This window comes from Panulirus ornatus, chromosome 58 (genome assembly GCF_036320965.1).
Source record: "Panulirus ornatus isolate Po-2019 chromosome 58, ASM3632096v1, whole genome shotgun sequence".
NCBI classification, from domain to species: Eukaryota; Metazoa; Arthropoda; class Malacostraca; order Decapoda; family Palinuridae; genus Panulirus; species Panulirus ornatus.
In genome coordinates, this window is record NC_092281.1 from 32,025,179 (window position 1) to 32,044,312 (window position 19,134).

At 42.7% G+C, this 19,134-nt stretch overlaps 1 protein-coding gene across 1 annotated transcript; it reads right to left on the reverse strand.

Annotated features, from left to right (window-relative positions):
• Window positions 1–406: 406 nt before the first annotated feature.
• On the reverse strand, window positions 407–3,300 carry LOC139766724 (putative nuclease HARBI1). The gene is made up of 3 exons (XM_071695645.1): window positions 3,274–3,300; window positions 1,896–2,876; window positions 407–415 (listed from the first exon to the last, which is right to left on the reverse strand). Exons 1-3 carry the CDS (start codon window positions 3,298–3,300, stop codon window positions 407–409), a joined length of 1,017 nt encoding a protein of 338 aa, XP_071551746.1.
• Window positions 3,301–19,134: the final 15,834 nt, after the last annotated feature.

Here is a 19,134-nt window from a genome sequence, read left to right on the forward strand (position 1 = left end):
TACCCATGGCGCAAGTCTGAATACACCAAAGACAACTGCCTCAAAATTCATCACTTCCTGCAGTCTGCCCGTCTCCCCTCATTGGAAGGATGACGAGAAGAACGACACCACACAGTGAAACACGTACTACATCAACACAAACACAAACACATATATTTATAATAATGAAATGTATGTTGATTTTGTAAACCCAGCTAACTTTATAGAATTTGTGAATGTTAAAATATTTACTTGCATTTCTATTTCCCTTTTTTGATGCTTTTTTTTTATGTTATAACCAAATATATGCTGATATGCTTCTGACCTATGAACCTGAAGAATGAAATAACATGGCCAAAAAGATAACAGGAAATAATATGATATCAGAAAGATGAAATAAGAAATGAAATGAAACTATAAAATTACTTTAAATCATCTGAAAATATAATATGAAATATAATAGCACAAATATTAACTATGAAATAGTTGGGGTAAACCATGGAAAGCTGTGTAGGTATGTATATTTGCGTGTGTGGACGTATGTATATACATGTGTATGGGGGTGGGTTGGGCCATTTCTTTCGTCTGTTTCCTTGCGCTACCTCGCAAACGCGGGAGACAGCGACAAAGCAAAAAAAAAAAAAAAAAAAAATTAACTATGAAATATATGAAATACAATATAACTTGAAAATAAATTATAAACATGAATTATTAACTCATTGGATTTTTTAAGATAACATATATGAACTATGAAATAATTTGAAATGAGAACACATCTTTAACAATAACATGAATAAAGACAGACAGACAGACAAATAAATGGGTCAATAACATGATATAATAACTAGAAGGGACAGAACATACATATAATAATGAGAGCATGATATAATGAACATGAACACATACTGATGATATTGATATCCTATTTATAGACTATTCAACTTTGACAATCAGAACGCACAGTAGATTGTCGGTATATATGAAACCCATGTAAACTCCCTAATCTCTCGATAGTTGGTTCACTGTAGCCGAGGTGTCCTGTGTGTAGTCACATCTCACAATGTCAGCTCGACCTGTTTGAGACCTGTATGGTATTCAGCCGCTAATCTCTCTATTGTTGGTTCACTGGAGCCGCGGTGTCCTGTGTGTAGTCACATCTCAGCATGTCGGCTTGACCTGTTTGTGACTACATACCTGTGTGGTTCATCTCCTACTCCAACCGAGTAGGTACAACTCAATTACAGGTCCACTAATTTTATCTCCTCTCTATATGCAAATACATCATGTTAGACAATAGTACTTTAAAATCCTAGACATTGTACCACTGAACTATATTGAGCATATGCATTCACGCACCAACCATCAAGAGGATTTTGGCGCCAGAGTGTGAACTTTAATTATTTAAAACTTTTATATGTTCTTCCCAATATGATTTTTATGTATTTTTAGTTTATTATAAGTGCACCAACCATCGAGGGGTATTTGGCGTCAGAATATGAACTTTAAATACTGTATTTATGTTATGACCAATATGCTTTTACATGTTTCTTTCTCATTCCTGTTAAGTTTCAGTTCAGTATCTTCCAACACCATTTCATATAAGTCCCAATCATCCATCAAATAATCTCTATCACATTAATATGGCTATCAGACAATACACAAATATGGGATTATCAAACAATGTTAAGTACATCATGAACTTTATTTACAATTATGTATATTCACTGGTTGGGTTGGGTTATATATATTTGTGTGTGTGTCCTCTAGTTGTCAGGAGGAGGTCGTCCTCGAGGAAACACCATTCCCTCTTGCCATTCCACTGCGCCTGCATCCGATGAGTAATACTGGGCCAGGTAATCTCTGACTGCCTTCGCTCGCCGTGTGTAGTTCGGTCCCCTTCTTGCCATGAGTTGTACCATGAGGTTCAGTGACTCCTCCCTCCAAGTACCAGGGACGACATCATGTTGTTGGTCCTCATAGTTGACAACGGTGCGATCAATTGGGTAGTGTTGCAGTGTCAGGTTATGCATGACACATGCACACATCGTTAGCTTCTTGCAAACAGGGACATCTTGTTGCATCGTCCTTCCGAAGATTCGCCATCTCATCTGTAGCAGCCCGAATGCGTTTTCCACCACACGACGAGCGCGAGATAGTCTGTAGCTGTATAGTTGTTCGGTGGGATCTTGTGATTGGTGGGAGTAGGGTTTCATCATCCACGTCTTGAGAGCGAAGGCATCGTTGGCGACTATGTGGTAGGGGATGGGTTCGTCGTCGTTGGGCAGAGTTGTGTCATGAGGGAAGTGTGCACGGTTGTTATTAATGGCCCTGGCCAGGGTGCACATCTGCCAGGCACCTCCATCCCCAGCGCCTCCTTCTGTACCGACGTCGATGTACAAGAACTTGTAATTTGCATCGGAGAGGGCCATGAGGACGATGCTGTGGAACTTTTTGTAATTGAAGTACAGTGAGCCTCCACCTCTGGGTTTCTTGATTGCGACCTGCTTCCCATCCAGGGCTCCCACACAATTGAAGTAGTTCCACTTTGAGGCGAATCGTTGTGCTACGTTCTTCCATTCTTCTGGTGCCTTGGGGCACTTCATCACTTCTGGTTTGTAGCTGTCGATAATGGCATCGCAGACTATCGGGATAAACCGGCATATGGAAGCCTTGGAGACTATGAAGCTGTATTGGAGACTTGGATAGTCGTTCCCAGTTGCCAGGTGCCGGAGGGTGACCGCCAACTTAAGTCCCTCCTCTTGTGCATTCCGCATTCTAGTGTCCTCCTTCTTCAAAATGGGCGTCAGCCTCTCAACCATCTCCAGGAACAATTCTGGGTAGATGTGTAGGAAATTCTTGTGTCCTTCGGGGTCCTCTTTGCTCAATTCTTGTAGCAGCTGGTCGTAGTTTCCATATAATTGTCACCGTGTCAGCCACTCCCGACTCCATAACCGCCCTGCCCTGCCGTCCTTTCTTCGCAATCGTTCTGGTGGGTGTGGCACTACAGTACGTCTTCTTCTTCTCCACTCGTAGACGACCTGGACTGCACAAATACAGAGTACAGCTGCCAAAATTCTCTGGGTCTCCTGGGGTGAGAGGCTCTGGATGTCCATACTGTATGCTGGCTGGCAAAAGAATGAGGCATGTGCTTGCCAGACCTCTATATATACCCTTGGTTCATATCCGACACGGTTTGGAACGGTGCATGTGCAACAATCATGCATCGTTCCACGTCGTGTCTCGTGCACATGTGCGCTCACTCCGCAACAACATCGCAAGCTACCCGCGACACACCGCAACCACGGCAAGAGGCCGTGCCATGCCGTATGAAACCGCGCCATCAAAAGCCGCAAACACCGCGCCACTGCCGTGACACTGCGCAAGACACCGCAACATTACCGCAACAACACGCCGTAACACACCGCACGAAAACAAGGGACGCCGCCCAATAACGGTCATTTTGCCTCTCACCGCGCCACCTCGCTGGCGTCTTTAGTGCGGCCCACGCCGTACCAGGCCGTAACACAAAAGTGCGTAAGTGTAAACCTACCTTAAGTTTTAGTATTTGTATTGTATGACTACAGTTAACCCTTGTGTTAGTAATACAGTGGCCGGAGTGGCTACTGTGACGTTGATGTAATATCCATTTGATAAATCTCTATCTAAATATGAGCTTCAGTCATAAAGACTGCACCACAAACCTTTCATTGCCTTGAAATCTTAAGAGAATCAATGTTAACCTTTGTATGTTTTATATATGATCCAGTGACTTTAACCCTAGCCACCGTTGTACACAGTCATATCCCTGATATGTGGACACCTGGAACGTTGTAGATAATTTATCATGAAGGTCCCAGTACTGTGTCCACGCCACACCCACTCCAACAAAGGGCGCCTGTGGACGACGATGACGAAGGGAGGCTCTTCAAGCAAACCTCATCATAAGTTTACAAGGACGATCTCTTTGTGTTTTCTGTCATCTACTAAGGAATATTTGTCAAGCGTTTGGTGTGTCCACAACTGTTTTATACCTTCGGAGTTATATTTCTTCCTCTTGTGTATCACTAACATTGACTCTCGGGTCGCATGAGTTTCACTACAACGAAATTCGCAGACGTTACTAAAGGTGAGACGTAAGACCACGTCAGGTAGTTAACAGATGCGACAACTTGACATAACTATCGTAAAATGGTACATTGGATTGTGTTTCCTGCTTGTTTAATTCTTGCTTTGTTTGCATTAACATTTGTCTATTGATTTATAGATTATGGCTGGAGGTAACCATTGTCAACTCTTCATAATTAATGATGGTCTGTGGTAGGTTTACTCCCTACACCCATCATCCTTCTTGGTCCCAAATCTATTTCAGGCCACCCAGACCACTGGTGGCTTGTGGATGTACCAATGTGACCCTATGTTCGTACAATTGTTCTTAAGCCCGTTTCTTAGGCAGTGTTACCTCTGTGTTTTGTGAAAATTGTCTCCTTACCAGCGAGTATTGTAAGAAGATGTTTAATAGTCTATCTTGCAACTGCATCAGCTACTACAGATAATCAGAAAGTGTAAACATTCAGCGTTTCATGAATGCCAAGCGGTTGTTCAAGCCAGGCAAAATGAGTGGATGACCTTGACGGAGTAAGCAATGTGTTGATGAAGTTATGGCCAGTGGTGTGGCGAGGGAGGGTCTGGGCAGGCAGGACACGATTGAGTGATGTTTCGTATCGTCAAGCCTCATTCCTTCCCTTGTCTATGTTTTACTTTTGATGACATTCATAGAGAATGCAGCTAAGGAGTTACGTTTTCTATACACAACATAGATGCTATTCGTGTTTACAAAATCGTAGTTTACTTGCAAACGGTAAAATCACTCATATGTAGCTTTGCCAGGTTTCCTCCTAAATTTGTTCTCCATATTAGATTCATCATACGTCAACGTAACAACTTAAAACAGAGATGGTCACGAAGTACAAAGATTAAAAATGATGAAAGGCTTTGATAATCTCGATCTAACAAATTACCTAAGGCTAGATCTTCTGATCTAAGTCGTATTAATGGATGCAGTCTGGTGGGAAAACATTCTACCTTCACTGAGGCCAAGTGTTATTTGCTCAACCTAATTGTTAACATACAGACTGATGATTCCCCTGCAACTTCCATGGTATACACACTGACCAACTTGGCAAGTGGTACACCGAGTACAACGCCACACCTCCTGACTCCTTCCCAACCCACATGATGAAGGTCATGGACAACTTGTATGACCGCTACCTAACATTACCTGGACCCAAGATGACATTAAAAATTATTGATAAATTCTATCTTGCTTGAGAGAACAAAATCTTTAATACTAAAGAATGATGGAAAGAAACAGCAAGATAATATCTTGGGGGATAAAGTGTGTCGATCACTGCAGACAAAATTGAGGATACAACATAGAATAGAGAATTTGTCTCTGATGATGCTCTTGCCTCCTCTGACGTCCACATGTTATCCACATAAACACAGTACGTTACTACAGTACATACAGTAATATCAGTCGTAACAACACTATGTATGTAGTCGTGATTACCGTAACATGTGAGTGGCAAGATTGGATGACGTAACGTAACAATATCAGACTTCATCATTCTCAATAGTTTAGGTGGATCATGTAATATTTGACGTTGCTTCATGTTTTATCAGATGATAAAATGATGGCTGGTCTAATGACCTTCACAAGTCAATGGTCATTAAATCCCACACAGCAACCAACCACTCAGGATGACCAGGAGGGAGCCACCTGGTGCAGACCAAGTGTACCAGCCTGGTGGAGAGGATCAACTGCTCCACCTCAGGATAAGAGCTGCTCAAGTTCTGTAGTGAGGGACACTCCAAGTGGCATGTGAAACTACCAGTCTTAGTTATAAACTACCGCCCGGCTGGCCGGCCGGTGGGTGGCTGTGGCCAACATGAACCCAGGGGCTACACACACACACACACACACACACACCGCCCACTGACCTGACCACCGGCCGGTGGGTGGCTGTGGCCAACATGAACCCAGGGGCTACACACGCACACACACACACACACACACACACACCGCCCACTGACCTGACCACCGGCCAGTGGGTGGGTGGCTGTGGCCAACATGAACCCAGGGGCTACACACACACACACACACACACACACACACCGCCCACTGACCTGACCACCGGCCGGTGGGTGGCTGTGGCCAACATGAACCCAGGGGCTACACACGCACACACACACACACACACACACACACCGCCCACTGACCTGACCACCGGCCGGTGGGTGGCTGTGGCCAACATGAACCCAGGGACTACACACACACACACACACACACACACACAGAGCGGCGCCAGGCTGGAGGCGGGGCATCGTGACGTCACAGGCAAGTCCCTCCCCCCGCCAGATCCAAACATGTGTTGTGTCTGGTGATGGCGGTTCAAGATTTCCCACATTTATATTGATCTTTATATTATCATCCACTCCCAAAGTCACCTGGCATTCTTGTGTTTCAACAACAGACGTGATATATGCAACACCAGGCAAACATTGTACCATTATCTGATAGGTTAATTGGTGCAGAATCAAGAACCAGTGAATTTCATCGCCGCCATAAGTAAGTAAGGAAGGTGACTTTAATGATGATAAATACGACCTGGTATGGCTGTGTCTACACACTACCGCCATCTGGTCAACATTGTACATACCAACCTTTAAACTGTGACATTCAACCACAAGGTTTAAGGTCGCTCATGAAAACGCGAACTTAAAATCTATCCATTTAAATCTACCATTCATCAATCAACATTTAAACACCATCATTTGAACGTAAACCTTCCAGCTGCGTTATTTTACCAGAGTCCTTTAAGATACGTCATATAAACACAAAACTTGAATGTACGTTAAGCTTGTGCAAACCATCATTGAATCTCAAACTTTTGATTTAGAATTGTAATGAAATTGTGAACTTTTAACTCTGTCAAATTACAGCTATTGTACAAAATGATTTACTTAATTGACAAATTTTAATGTCAGTTAATTTAACGATATCCTTTGTGGTTCATCTTTGAAACACAAATCTTTAAACTTTGTCTCTAGAACTGAACACAACCATTACGTTTCATAACTGGAATGGAAATTTGAATAATCTATCAAAATTCGTCATATAACGCGAACTTTTAAATCCTTCCATTCAGTTGGGCCGTTACTTGCCTGGCTCCTGCCATTCATAATATGTCCTTTTATATTATATGTTGACTACGCTCTCATTCATTCGTCATTTGGATCGTCTCACTGATATTCCATTCATAAACTTCATTCCTAAAGCTTATTTTTGACCGCCATGTTGCTTTAAGGTTTATAATTCTTTGTGTATTTAATGATAGAAGATTCAATGATATTTCTCGTGATATTGGAATTAGAGTTAATAATGCCATCTCAGTTTTTAACTCTAACTCAAGTACCACGAAAAATATAATTGAATCTTCTATTACTGAATACACAAAGAATTATAATCTTAATATTAGTGATGGTCTATACAAATTGGATAACTTTAATGGTGATAAAATTTGTAAACAATTCACCTTCTTGTCCACATAATAAGTTTATGATACGCTTGTTGTCTGTCTTGGACAATCACGTGTTTACCATATGGCGTCCTAGCTACGTTTCTTCGTTGTATATCAACTGACTGTTATATTTCTCTCTTGTGTCTCCCCTGATGATGTGACTTTTACACGAAAGTGCACTTGGGAACTTATCGTGTTTATTTTCCCTGTGAACTCATAAGAATATACTTGATCACGTGCAAAATTGCGATCCTTTTCAACATATATATATATATATATATATATATATATATATATATATATATATATATATATATATATATATATATATATATATATATATATATCCTTCAGTATGTTTACTTTCGATACTGAGGAACAAAAGAAGGAGCCAAACAAGTAAATTTCGTCAAAGACATCTCTCTTTTCATAACGCTGCCTCGCAAAGACTTTCATTAATTCAAATTGAAGAAACAGACGTATTTTTCTATTGTCTGGTTAGCTCAGTGGTAGAGCGTGAGTCTCACACACTCAAGGTCGTGGGTTCGAGACCCACACCAGACATATTTTTTGTCTTTATCTTTTTTCATTTTGTCCGCATCACATGTGTGCAACATTCAGTATGTTCGTCCAACGTTATAGTGAAGATCTTCACAATAAATTGAGGTTTTCGACCTTATCTGAAAGGGTCAGGTCCACCAAGACGTCCTTGAAATCTTCCAGAAGCTTCTGGCGATCCTCCTCCAACTGCTGGGCACATCAGAGTTAACATGGGCCGGACATCGGTTGTGGAACGACTTAATCTGCTTCCGGTAGTTAGCAGGGATGATAATGAGGGCTCTGACCTCATACCAGGTCAGCTTAGTTCCAGTCTATTGCTTAGTTCCAGTCTATTACTTAGTTCCAGTCTATTGCTTAGTTCCAGTCTATTACTTAGTTCCAGTCTATTGCCTAGTTCCAGTCTACTGTCTAGATCCAGTCTGTTGCTCAGTTCCAGTCTATTGCTTAGTTTCAGTCTATTGTTTGGTTCCAGTCTATTGCTTAGTTCCAGTCTATTGCTTAGTTCCAGTCTATTACTTAGTTCCAGTCTATTGCCTAGTTCCAGTCTATTGTTTAGATCCAGTCTGTTGCTCAGTTCCAGTCTATTGCTTAGTTTCAGTCTATTGTTTGGTTCCAGTCTATTGCTTAGTTTCAGTCTATTGTTTAGTGCCAGTCTATTGCTTAATTCCAGTCTATTGCAACGAAAATAAAAAAGTAAAACATTTCTTCGTGAAAACTTGAGAGGAAAACACGACAGCAACATGGAGATTTACCCTGTGTTTATTTTGCCGGCTAATCGGCAACGGTCGGTCAAACAGTATTTTGCCGTGGTAATCTCAGTGCTTTATATAATACTAAGTCCCATAAAATGTTCTTGGGGGCGTAGCTCAGTGGTAGAGCACTCGCTTGGCATGCGAGAGGACCCGGGTTCAAACCCCGGCGCCTCCATTTTCTATTTGGGAAATTCATTGCTTTCAGTCTTGTATATATATATATATATATATATATATATATATATATATATATATATATATATATATATCGTCCGATCAGGGAAGTTAAGCAACGTTGAGTCGGGTTAGTACTTGGATGGGTGACCGTCTGGGAACACCAGATGCTGTTATCCCTGGGGATAGGGAAGAAAGAATACTTCCCACGTATTCCCTGCGTGGCGTACAAGGCGACTAAAAGGGGAGGGAATGGGAGGCTGGAAGATAAAGATATTGTGAAGATGTAGCGAATATAAGGCTGCACTGATGATACGGATATCGCCGAAGCAAGTAGTAATGAAGATTAAGGTGCGCTGAAAATTATTTTGTAGTGAAGATAAATATATAGGCTGAAATTATTCTTTAGTGAAGATATATGTATATGCTGAAATTCTGTATTGAACACCATGGAGTAATGATAATGATGAGAGTGTACTGACGATGAGGGTTTAGTTAAAGTAGTGACAATTGCCTTTGCAATGATAATAAGGGGGTAACACAATGAGGAACACAAACTTTCCAAAGCTACGTTCAAGTCAGACTTTGAACCAAGTTCGGTAAACAGAAGGGTGATGTTAAGATGAGAGTGTAGTGAGGAAGAGTATAGTGATGATAAGGATATTGTCAAGATAGGTTGTAGTGAAGAAAAGAATGTAGTGAAGATACGAGTGTAGTAGAGATAAGGGTTATTAAAGATTAAAGTTTATTCAAAATAATTATGTAGTGAAGATAAGAACTATTTTTAGTTAACATCAGGGAGTACAATGGTGATGGTATGGTAGAAATAACGGTGTAGTGAAGAAGAGGGTATAGTGAAGATATAATTTATTGAAAACACGCTTGTAGTGAAGATGATGTTGTAGTTTGTGAATATGATGTAGTGAACTTAACCTTATTGACCTGATCCCCCAAATCCTCCAAGCTACGTTCAAGGGCGGATCCAAAGCCGACCGAAAAGGCTATTTCTCTGTGTATTGTTAGTGGTGGTGGTGTGTGTAGGTGTGGGTAATGATCTATTTGCACTGTATTAGGAGGGAGTTTTACACTCGTGGGGCCTCATGTAAAGACGTTGTTTGTGTGAGCGGGTAAAATCTAAAGCCTTCCTTGAAACCAGCTTAGTCAAGATAAGGTCATATGAAGATGAGGTTGTAGTGAAGATTATAATGAGCCTTGCATAGTGAAGATAAAGGGATTAAGGAGAGGAGATGTAGTAAAGAAGATTATAGTGAACACAAAAGGATTCAAGCTAGGTGCAGGGTCGACCTATGGGCTTGAACTTACATTTTAGGTCAAAGGCATCACCAGTACACCCTGGCCAGCATTAAAGTTTATCCGTACACACACACACACACACACACACACACACACACACACACACACATTTGGTGAAATCTTGTTTCTCACATTAAATGTTATCCCAGATGTCCAAAATTCTTCTGTCTGCTCTTTCATTTTCTATGTTTTCCATTTGACTTTCTTCAGTCGAAGTGATTTCCCGTTCATGTTTTAGATTAAACTATATTTTTCAATTGACCAATTCCCTCTCCCATCTCATCATGACGCTTCTTATTGTTCTTTGATTTGAATCCTCAGTTTTCACCTCTCCTTCAACATGATAACCTCTGAATCTGTGAGTGTGTCATTACCTATTTTTACTCTGTGAGGAGAGAGTTCTACACTCGCCAGGCCAAATCTCTAGAACATTCCGTACTATTATACAACTTGTAAGATTTATGTATGGTGTCTGCCTTAACCATGACCTCATTCTTCTTATTCCATTCATCAACCACTCTTATATAAACTTTAAAATTACTTCTCTGAATATATTTGAACAATATTGCCCTAATTTCATGCTATGTTCTCTAGGTTTGTTTGTTTGTTTGTGTGTGTGTGTGTGTGTGTGTGTGTGTGTGTGTGTTCTCAGAAAGTAACTGTATACTATTCAACAATGATTTCCCAAAAGCCATTTACCTCATATCCTTTTATTTCGATGCTTGAAAATGGCTAAATTTTCGTCAAAGTGTTTTTTGTCTTATTAGTATTCATAATGATTTATTGATTCAAAAAGTATTGGTATTTCGAAACTATCTAGATCCTTCAACATCTCTAGCCATCTTCACTACACTCTCAACACCATTGGCCATCTTGACTATTTCTTCGACACCTTTAGATTTCATCAAATAATTATCGCAGCAAAACTAAATAAATCCGTCTACATATCCGGATTTGTATGGGATTTAATCTGGATAGATCTGGTTATGTGACGTCACATAACCCAGGGGTATATAAGGCCGGCGGCGAGAGAAGTGTAATCATTTGAGGATGGGACTCCGTACCGACAACATCTCCTCTCACAGTCTCCGGCAAGAAGAAAATTTGGTAAGTGCACCTCAGGCCGGAATCAAAATGAGTGTTCCAGTTGTAAAGTTGACCCAGAAGGATGTAAATGACCTGGTGGTCATGAGAGAGGTGGGTCGGGGAGGCAACGCCAAGATTGAAACGGTGTTGTTCCGTGGATCGTGTTGCGTCATCAAAACCCTTCTGGACGGAGTGAGTTCGAAAAGTCTTATGGATGAAGCCGACATTCACAGGAGACTGGCTGGGGCAGGAGGAGCCCCTCTCCTTCGAGCAGTGTGCCGCAACCCCCCACTGATCATCTTAAGCCACACTGGCCAGCCTTATGATAAGTACATGAGAACATGTCGGTCGGACGAGGAACTGGTCGAGTCCGCCATCATGGTCGCTCGTCGGCTGATGGAAATCCATAAGAAAAACATTGTCCATAATGACGTCAAGGTCGAGAATGTGACCGTGACGATGGGTGACAAGCCAGAGTTTCACATCATCGACTTTGGCTTGAGCGTTAAGAAGGGAAGCTGCGTTGAGTACAATGTTCCTGACCTGTGGTTGGCCCCTGAGGTCAGGGAGCGCAAGCCGGTCTCCCCAGCCAGTGACGTCTTCTCTTTTGGGCATCTAATGAGGCACGTGTCCATCCTGGTCAGGAACCAGGGTGTGCGGGAAAGCCTCCAGGATCTTTACCAAACAGCGACCCACAGCCACCCCTCAGAGAGACCAGCTCTGCCACTTATTATTGGTGAGCTGAAGAAGGTGATGAGGTCAGTCCGCCGGAGGCGTACCAGAGGAGGGGGCCAACGGAACCAGAGGAAGGGCAGGAAATGAGGTGCCCTTCCTCAACTATCTACCTCACAATAAGAACTTTGTTTTAGAGGAAATTTTACTTTTAATATAATGGCAAAGAACTTTGTTTTAGAGGAAATTATTATTTTTACATAGCTTAAAACGGAATAGACTTTTATTTTAGAGGAAATTAAAATATTTATTTAAAAGGGGAAAAAATTATGGAACTCGACATGCAACCACCTCCTCGTGGTGAGTTCTGGGTGATAAGAGATCAAACATCTCTTATCAGCTAAGAGTTGCATACAAACGTATTTCTTGATAAGTTAAAGACAACTGGATAATGTTCTTATGATCTTAAATGTTCTTAGAGTCTGGCTAGTGTTATCTTGGAGGTCTTCTATCCCCTACAGCTCGGGCTGGACCCAAACTGTATCATGGACAACGATAAAGCATCTTAGACTAGCTATCATGGACAGCGATAAATGATTTAGCCTAACCATTATGGACAACGATAAGTGATCTTAGCCTAACCATCATGGACAACGCTAAATTAGCCTAACCATTATGGACAACGATAAATGATCTTAGCCTAGCCATCAAGGCCCATTTTCAGTCGTCCATCATAAATTTGCATGTTATTCTAATATCATTAGTAGTTTTAACCTTATAAAAGACTGACGTGTCCCAAGCATTTTCAAATGGCATTTGTACTGCTTAACTCTCGATGTTAGTGAAAACATGTGAGATAATCACGACTGAGCAGCTTTCCTGTGTGCTGTGAATTTATTACCTTCCTTTTTCCTCTCTCTCTCTGTCCTTCTCTCTCTCTCTCTCTCTCTCTCTCTCTCTCTCTCTCTCTCTCTCTCTCTCTCTCTCTCTCTCTCTCTCTCTCTCTCTCTATCAAAATATTCGAAATTATGAAATTCAATGTAGCCAAACTTCTGAGTTTCTTGTTTGTCTTGTAAAGTGGATCGTAGGGTTTTGTTGATATATATATATATATATATATATATATATATATATATATATATATATATATATATATATATATATATATATACTCTATTTATCTATTTTGCTTTGTCGCTGTCTCCAGCGTTAGCGAGGTAGCGCAAGGAAAAAGACGAAAGAATGGCCCAACCCACCCATATACTCATGTGTATACATATACGTCAACACACAGCACATATACATACTTATACATCTCAATGTATACATATATATACACACACAGACATATACATATATACCCATGTACATAATTCATACTGTCTGCCTTTATTCATTCCCATCGCCACCCCGCCACACATGGAATAACAACACCCTCCCCCCTCATGTGTGCGAGGTAGCGCTAGGAAAAGACACCAAAGGCCCCATTCGTTCACACTCAGTCTCTAGCTGTCATGTAATAATGCACCGAAACCACAGCTCCCTTTCCATATCCAGGCCCCACACAACTTTCCATGGTTTACCCCAGACGCTTCACATGCCCTGTTTCAATCCATTGACAGCAAGTCGACCCCGGCATACCACATCGTTCCAATTCACTCTATTCCGTGCACGCCTTTCACCCTCCTGCATGTTCAGTCCCCGATCACTCAAAATCTTTTTCACTCCATCTTTCTACCTCCAATTTGGTCTCCCACTTCTAGTCGTTCCCTCCACCTCTGACACATATATCCTCTTGGTCAATTTTTCCTCACTCATTCTCTCCATGTGATCAAACCATTTCAAAACACCCTCTTCTGCACTCTCAACCACACTCTTTTTATTTCCACACATCTCTCTTACCCTTACATAACTTACTCGATCAAACCACCTCACACCACATATTGTCCTCAAACATCTCATTTCCAGCACATCCACCCTCCTGCGCACAACTCTATCCATACCCCACGCCTCGCAACCATACGACATTGTTGGAACCACTATTCCTTCAAACATACCCATTTTTGCTTTTCGAGATAATATTCTCGACTTCCACACATTCTTCAAGGCTCCCAGAATTTTCGCCCCCTCCCCCACCCTATGAATTCACTTCCTCTTCCATGGTTCCATCCGCTGCCAGATCCACTCCCAGATATCTAAAACACTTCACTTCCTCCAGTTTTTCTCCATTCAAAGTTACCTCCCAATTGACTTGACCCTCAACCCTACTGTACATAAAAACCTGCTCTTATTCACATTTATTCTTAAGTTTCTTCTTTCACACACTTTACCAAACTCAGTCACCAGCTTCTGCAGTTTCTTACATGAAATCAGCCACCAGCGCTCTATCATCAGCGAACAACAACTGACTCACTTCCCAAGCTCTCTCATCGAGAACAGATTGCATACTTGCCCCTCTTTCCAAAACTCTTGCATTCACCTCCCAAACAACCCCATCCTTAAACAAATCAAACAACCATGGAGACATCACACACCCCTGCCGCAAACCCACATTCACTGAGAACCAAACACTTTCCTATATATATATATATATATATATATATATATATATATATATATATATATATATATTGGGGAGGAAATATCTAAAAACATTTTGGTGTCTCAGATTTTAGATATGAATCAAGGTATATTTACGCCACTGACTAACATTATTACCTTCATTTCCTTCTAGCAGATACAGGTTTTCAGGTAATGCAATTATCAATAAATGGACCACTCACGAGCATAGTTAATTCTGAGTGGAGCCTAACATGTGCTTCTACACAATGACAATAAATATGGATCACTCCCAATTGGTGGTTTAAGTATGATGAGTGAACAGCAGGACACAATCGTCCTGGTCTTACACAAGATATCATACCACCATCACCAATGGTTAATGTGTGTGGATCTTAAGATGGTGACTTTTCTCCTGGGTCAGCAGAGTGGGTACAACAAGTAGCCCAGCTTTATCTGTCTCTGGGATAGTAGAGCTGAGGATGAGCACTGGCTGAGAAAACAATGGTGTCTGAGAGAAAACATGTTGGTTGGAGACAAGAATGTAATGGCAGAACCCTTGGTTGACAGAGATAAGATCATTGTACTACCACTGCACATCAAACTAGGTTTAATGAAACACTTTGTGAAGGTTTGGAACAATGAACGACACTCTACTTTGACTACACAGGCAGAAAATGTCCAGCGCTGATCATGGAGAAGGTGAAGGCACGTATTGTCGACGGGTCACAAATCATGGAACTCATGAAAGACCCACATTTCCAAGATTCAATGACCAATGTTGAGGCAGAGGCATGGTCTTCGTTCACTGTGGTTGTAAGGAATTGTCTTGGTCACCATAAAGCAGATAACTACCCTGAACTAGTGGAGAACCTGCCATCTTCTTTCCCTCAACTTGGCTGTAAAATGAACATCAAAGTGCATTACCTCCACACCCACTTGGCCAGACAACCTAAATGAGGAACTGGCTCAACCATTCCACCAAGATTTAAGAATCATGGAAGAAAGATACCTGGGACACTGGGATACCCATACCTGGGACACTGGGATACCCATACCTGGGACACTGGGATACCCATACCTGGGACACTGGGATACCCATACCTGGGACACTGGGATACCCATACCTGGGACACTGGGATACCCATACCTGGGGACACTGGGATACCCATACCTGGGACACTGGGATACCCATACCTGGGACACTGGGATACCCATACCTGGGACACTGGGATACCCATACCTGGGACACTGGGATACCCATACCTGGGACACTGGGATACCCATACCTGGGACACTGGGATACCCGTACCTGGGGCACTGGGATACCCATACCTGGGACACTGGGATACCCATACCTAGGACACTGGGATACCCATACCTGGGACACTGGGATACCCATACCTGGGGCACTGGGATACCCATACCTGGGACACTGGGATACCCATACCTGGGACACTGGGATACCCATACCTGGGACACTGGGATACCCATACCTAGGACACTGGGATACCCATACCTGGGACACTGGGATACCCATACCTGGGGCACTGGGATACCCATACCTGGGACACTGGGATACCCATACCTGGGACACTGGGATACCCATACCTAGGACACTGGGATACCCATACCTGGGACACTGGGATACCCATACCTGGGGCACTGGGATACCCATACCTGGGACACTGGGATACCCATACCTGGGACACTGGGATACCCATACCTGGGACACTGGGATACCCATACCTGGGACACTGGGATACCCATACCTGGGACACTGGGATACCCATACCTGGGACACTGGGATACCCATACCTGGGACACTGGGATACCCATACCTGGGGCACTGGGATACCCATACCTGGGACACTGGGATACCCATACCTGGGACACTGGGTTACCCATACCTGGGACACTGGGATACCCATACCTGGGACACTGGGATACCCATAGGATGGTGGATCACTGCTGGATCATTGCAGGTGATTGTGGTGGGTCAGGTGAGCACAAGACATGTTTGAAACGTGAGATGTGTGAGGACGTGGGTCAGGTGAGCACAAGACATGTTTGAAACGTGAGATGTGTGAGGACGTGGGTCAGGTGAGCACAAGACATGTTTGAAACGTGAGATGTGTGAGGACGTGGGTCAGGTGAGCACAAACGTGAGATGTGTGAGGACGTGGGTCAGGTGAGCACAAGACATGTTTGAAACGTGAGATGTGTGAGGACGTGGGTCAGGTGAGCACAAACGTGAGATGTGCGAGGACGTGGGTCAGGTGAGCACAAGACATGTTTGAAACGTGAGATGTGTGAGGACGTGGGTCAGGTGAGCACAAACGTGAGATGTGTGAGGACATGGGTCAGGTGAGCACAAACGTGAGATGTGTGAGGACGTGGGTCAGGTGAGCACAAACGTGAGATGTGTGAGGACGTGGGTCAGGTGAGCACAAACGTGAGATGTGTGAGAACGTGGGTCAGGTGAGCACAAACGTGAGATGTGTGAGGACGTGGGTCAGGTGAGCACAAACGTGAGATGTGTGAGGACGTGGGTCAGGTGAGCACAAGACATGTTTGAAACGTGAGATGTGTGAGGACGTGGGTCAGGTGAGCACAAACGTGAGATGTGTGAGGACATGAACCATAATGATATATAACTTTCTAGGTTGGGCTCACCAACCACCATTATCTGTGGATGTCATCATTATATCCTAAATAAACAAATGCTACTTGTAGGAAGCCATTTCTCTTGATGCAACAATAATGATGGTAGAGGATGGTTGTATGTTGTATGTGACACAGCAATTATATCATCATATCTCGATCACCAGAGATGAGAGAGAACAACGGAGGAGGCCATATTTAGAATCAGCCACCAAACCTGACCTGATCAACACAAGACTACCACCACATCATGACGTCACTAAGTGTCATGTGGTGTTGACGTCATCACTGATGACATCATGATGATGATGACGTCACCAAGTGTCATGTGGTGGTGTTGACGTCATCACTGATGACATCATCATGATGACGTCAGCAAGTGTCATGTGGTGGGGTATGCAGGTGTTGACGTCCTCAGTGATGACATGATGATGATGATGACGTCAGCAAGTGTGATGTGTTGACGTCATCATCAGTGATGACATGAGCAAGTCTGGATTCAGGACATATGTTCAGTGGGGTTCACGTCAGGGAGGGGATGTGGGCAACATTCCCCAGTGAGGCTCAAACCACACCCTAACAGCCCGACCGACCGACAGCTGTGGATGGGGCAGTTGTCGTGCACGACGAGGTCAAATGGCTCCGGCTCTGGGTAGAGCATTGTGGCCCAACCTGACCTGCTGCTGTACGGGGCGTCAGTAGAGAACGTTTTCTCATCACAGAAAACGACCATATATATATATATATATATATATATATATATATATATATATATATATATATATATATATATATATATATATATATATATATATATATATATATATATATGTATATGTAAGACGCACACTACCATTAACTTTTCATTAGGTATTTGTTATTATCATTTTACTGTGAGTTACATAGAGTTAGATGCATGTTGCCACGGGCTCACTGTTCCCACGGGCTACTGTTAATCAGGATGTTTGAACACGTAAGAGCTGATCTGTTATTTGAACACGTTGTTGAATGGGTGTTGACGGACTCCCATACAACCCCTGCCAGTGTGACCTGAGGGGACACACTGGCCAGCATCGTCACACTGTTCACTAGAGTGTGTCGTAGTGTGTCATAAGACTATAGCCCAGAGTACTACACATGTACGTACATAATTTTGTGATAAATCTACAAAGGCCGCCTGATCTTCATATAGTACCACAGACGAAGAAGACCTGATTTCCTTCCTATCAACTCAACCTTACATGTTTGAAAGAATAGTTGCTCCTACAATGTTATATGGTTGCGAGGCGTTGGCTATGAATAGGGTTGTGCGGAAGTGGGTGGATGTGTTAGAAATGAAATGTTTGAGGACAATATGTTGCGTGATGTGGTTTGATCTATTAGATAGTGAAAGGGTAAGAGATGTGTGGTAATAAAAAGAGTGTGGTTGAGAGAGCAGAAGAGGGTGTTTTGAAATGGTTTGATCACATGGAGAGAATGAGTGAGGAAAGATTAACAAAGAGGATATATGTGTCAGAGGTGGAAGGAACGAGGAGAAGTGGGAGACCAAACTGGAGGTGGAAGGATGGAGTGAAAAAATTTTTTAAGCGATCAGGGCCTGAACATACAGGAGGGTGAAAGGCGTGCAAGGAATAAAGTGAATTGGAACAATATAGTATACCGGGGTCAATGGAATGAACCAGCGCATTGAAGCGTCTCGGGTAAACCATGGAATGTTCTGTGGGACCTGGATGTGGTAAGGGAGCTGTGGGTTCGGTGCATTACACATGACAGCTAGAGACTGAGTGTGAACG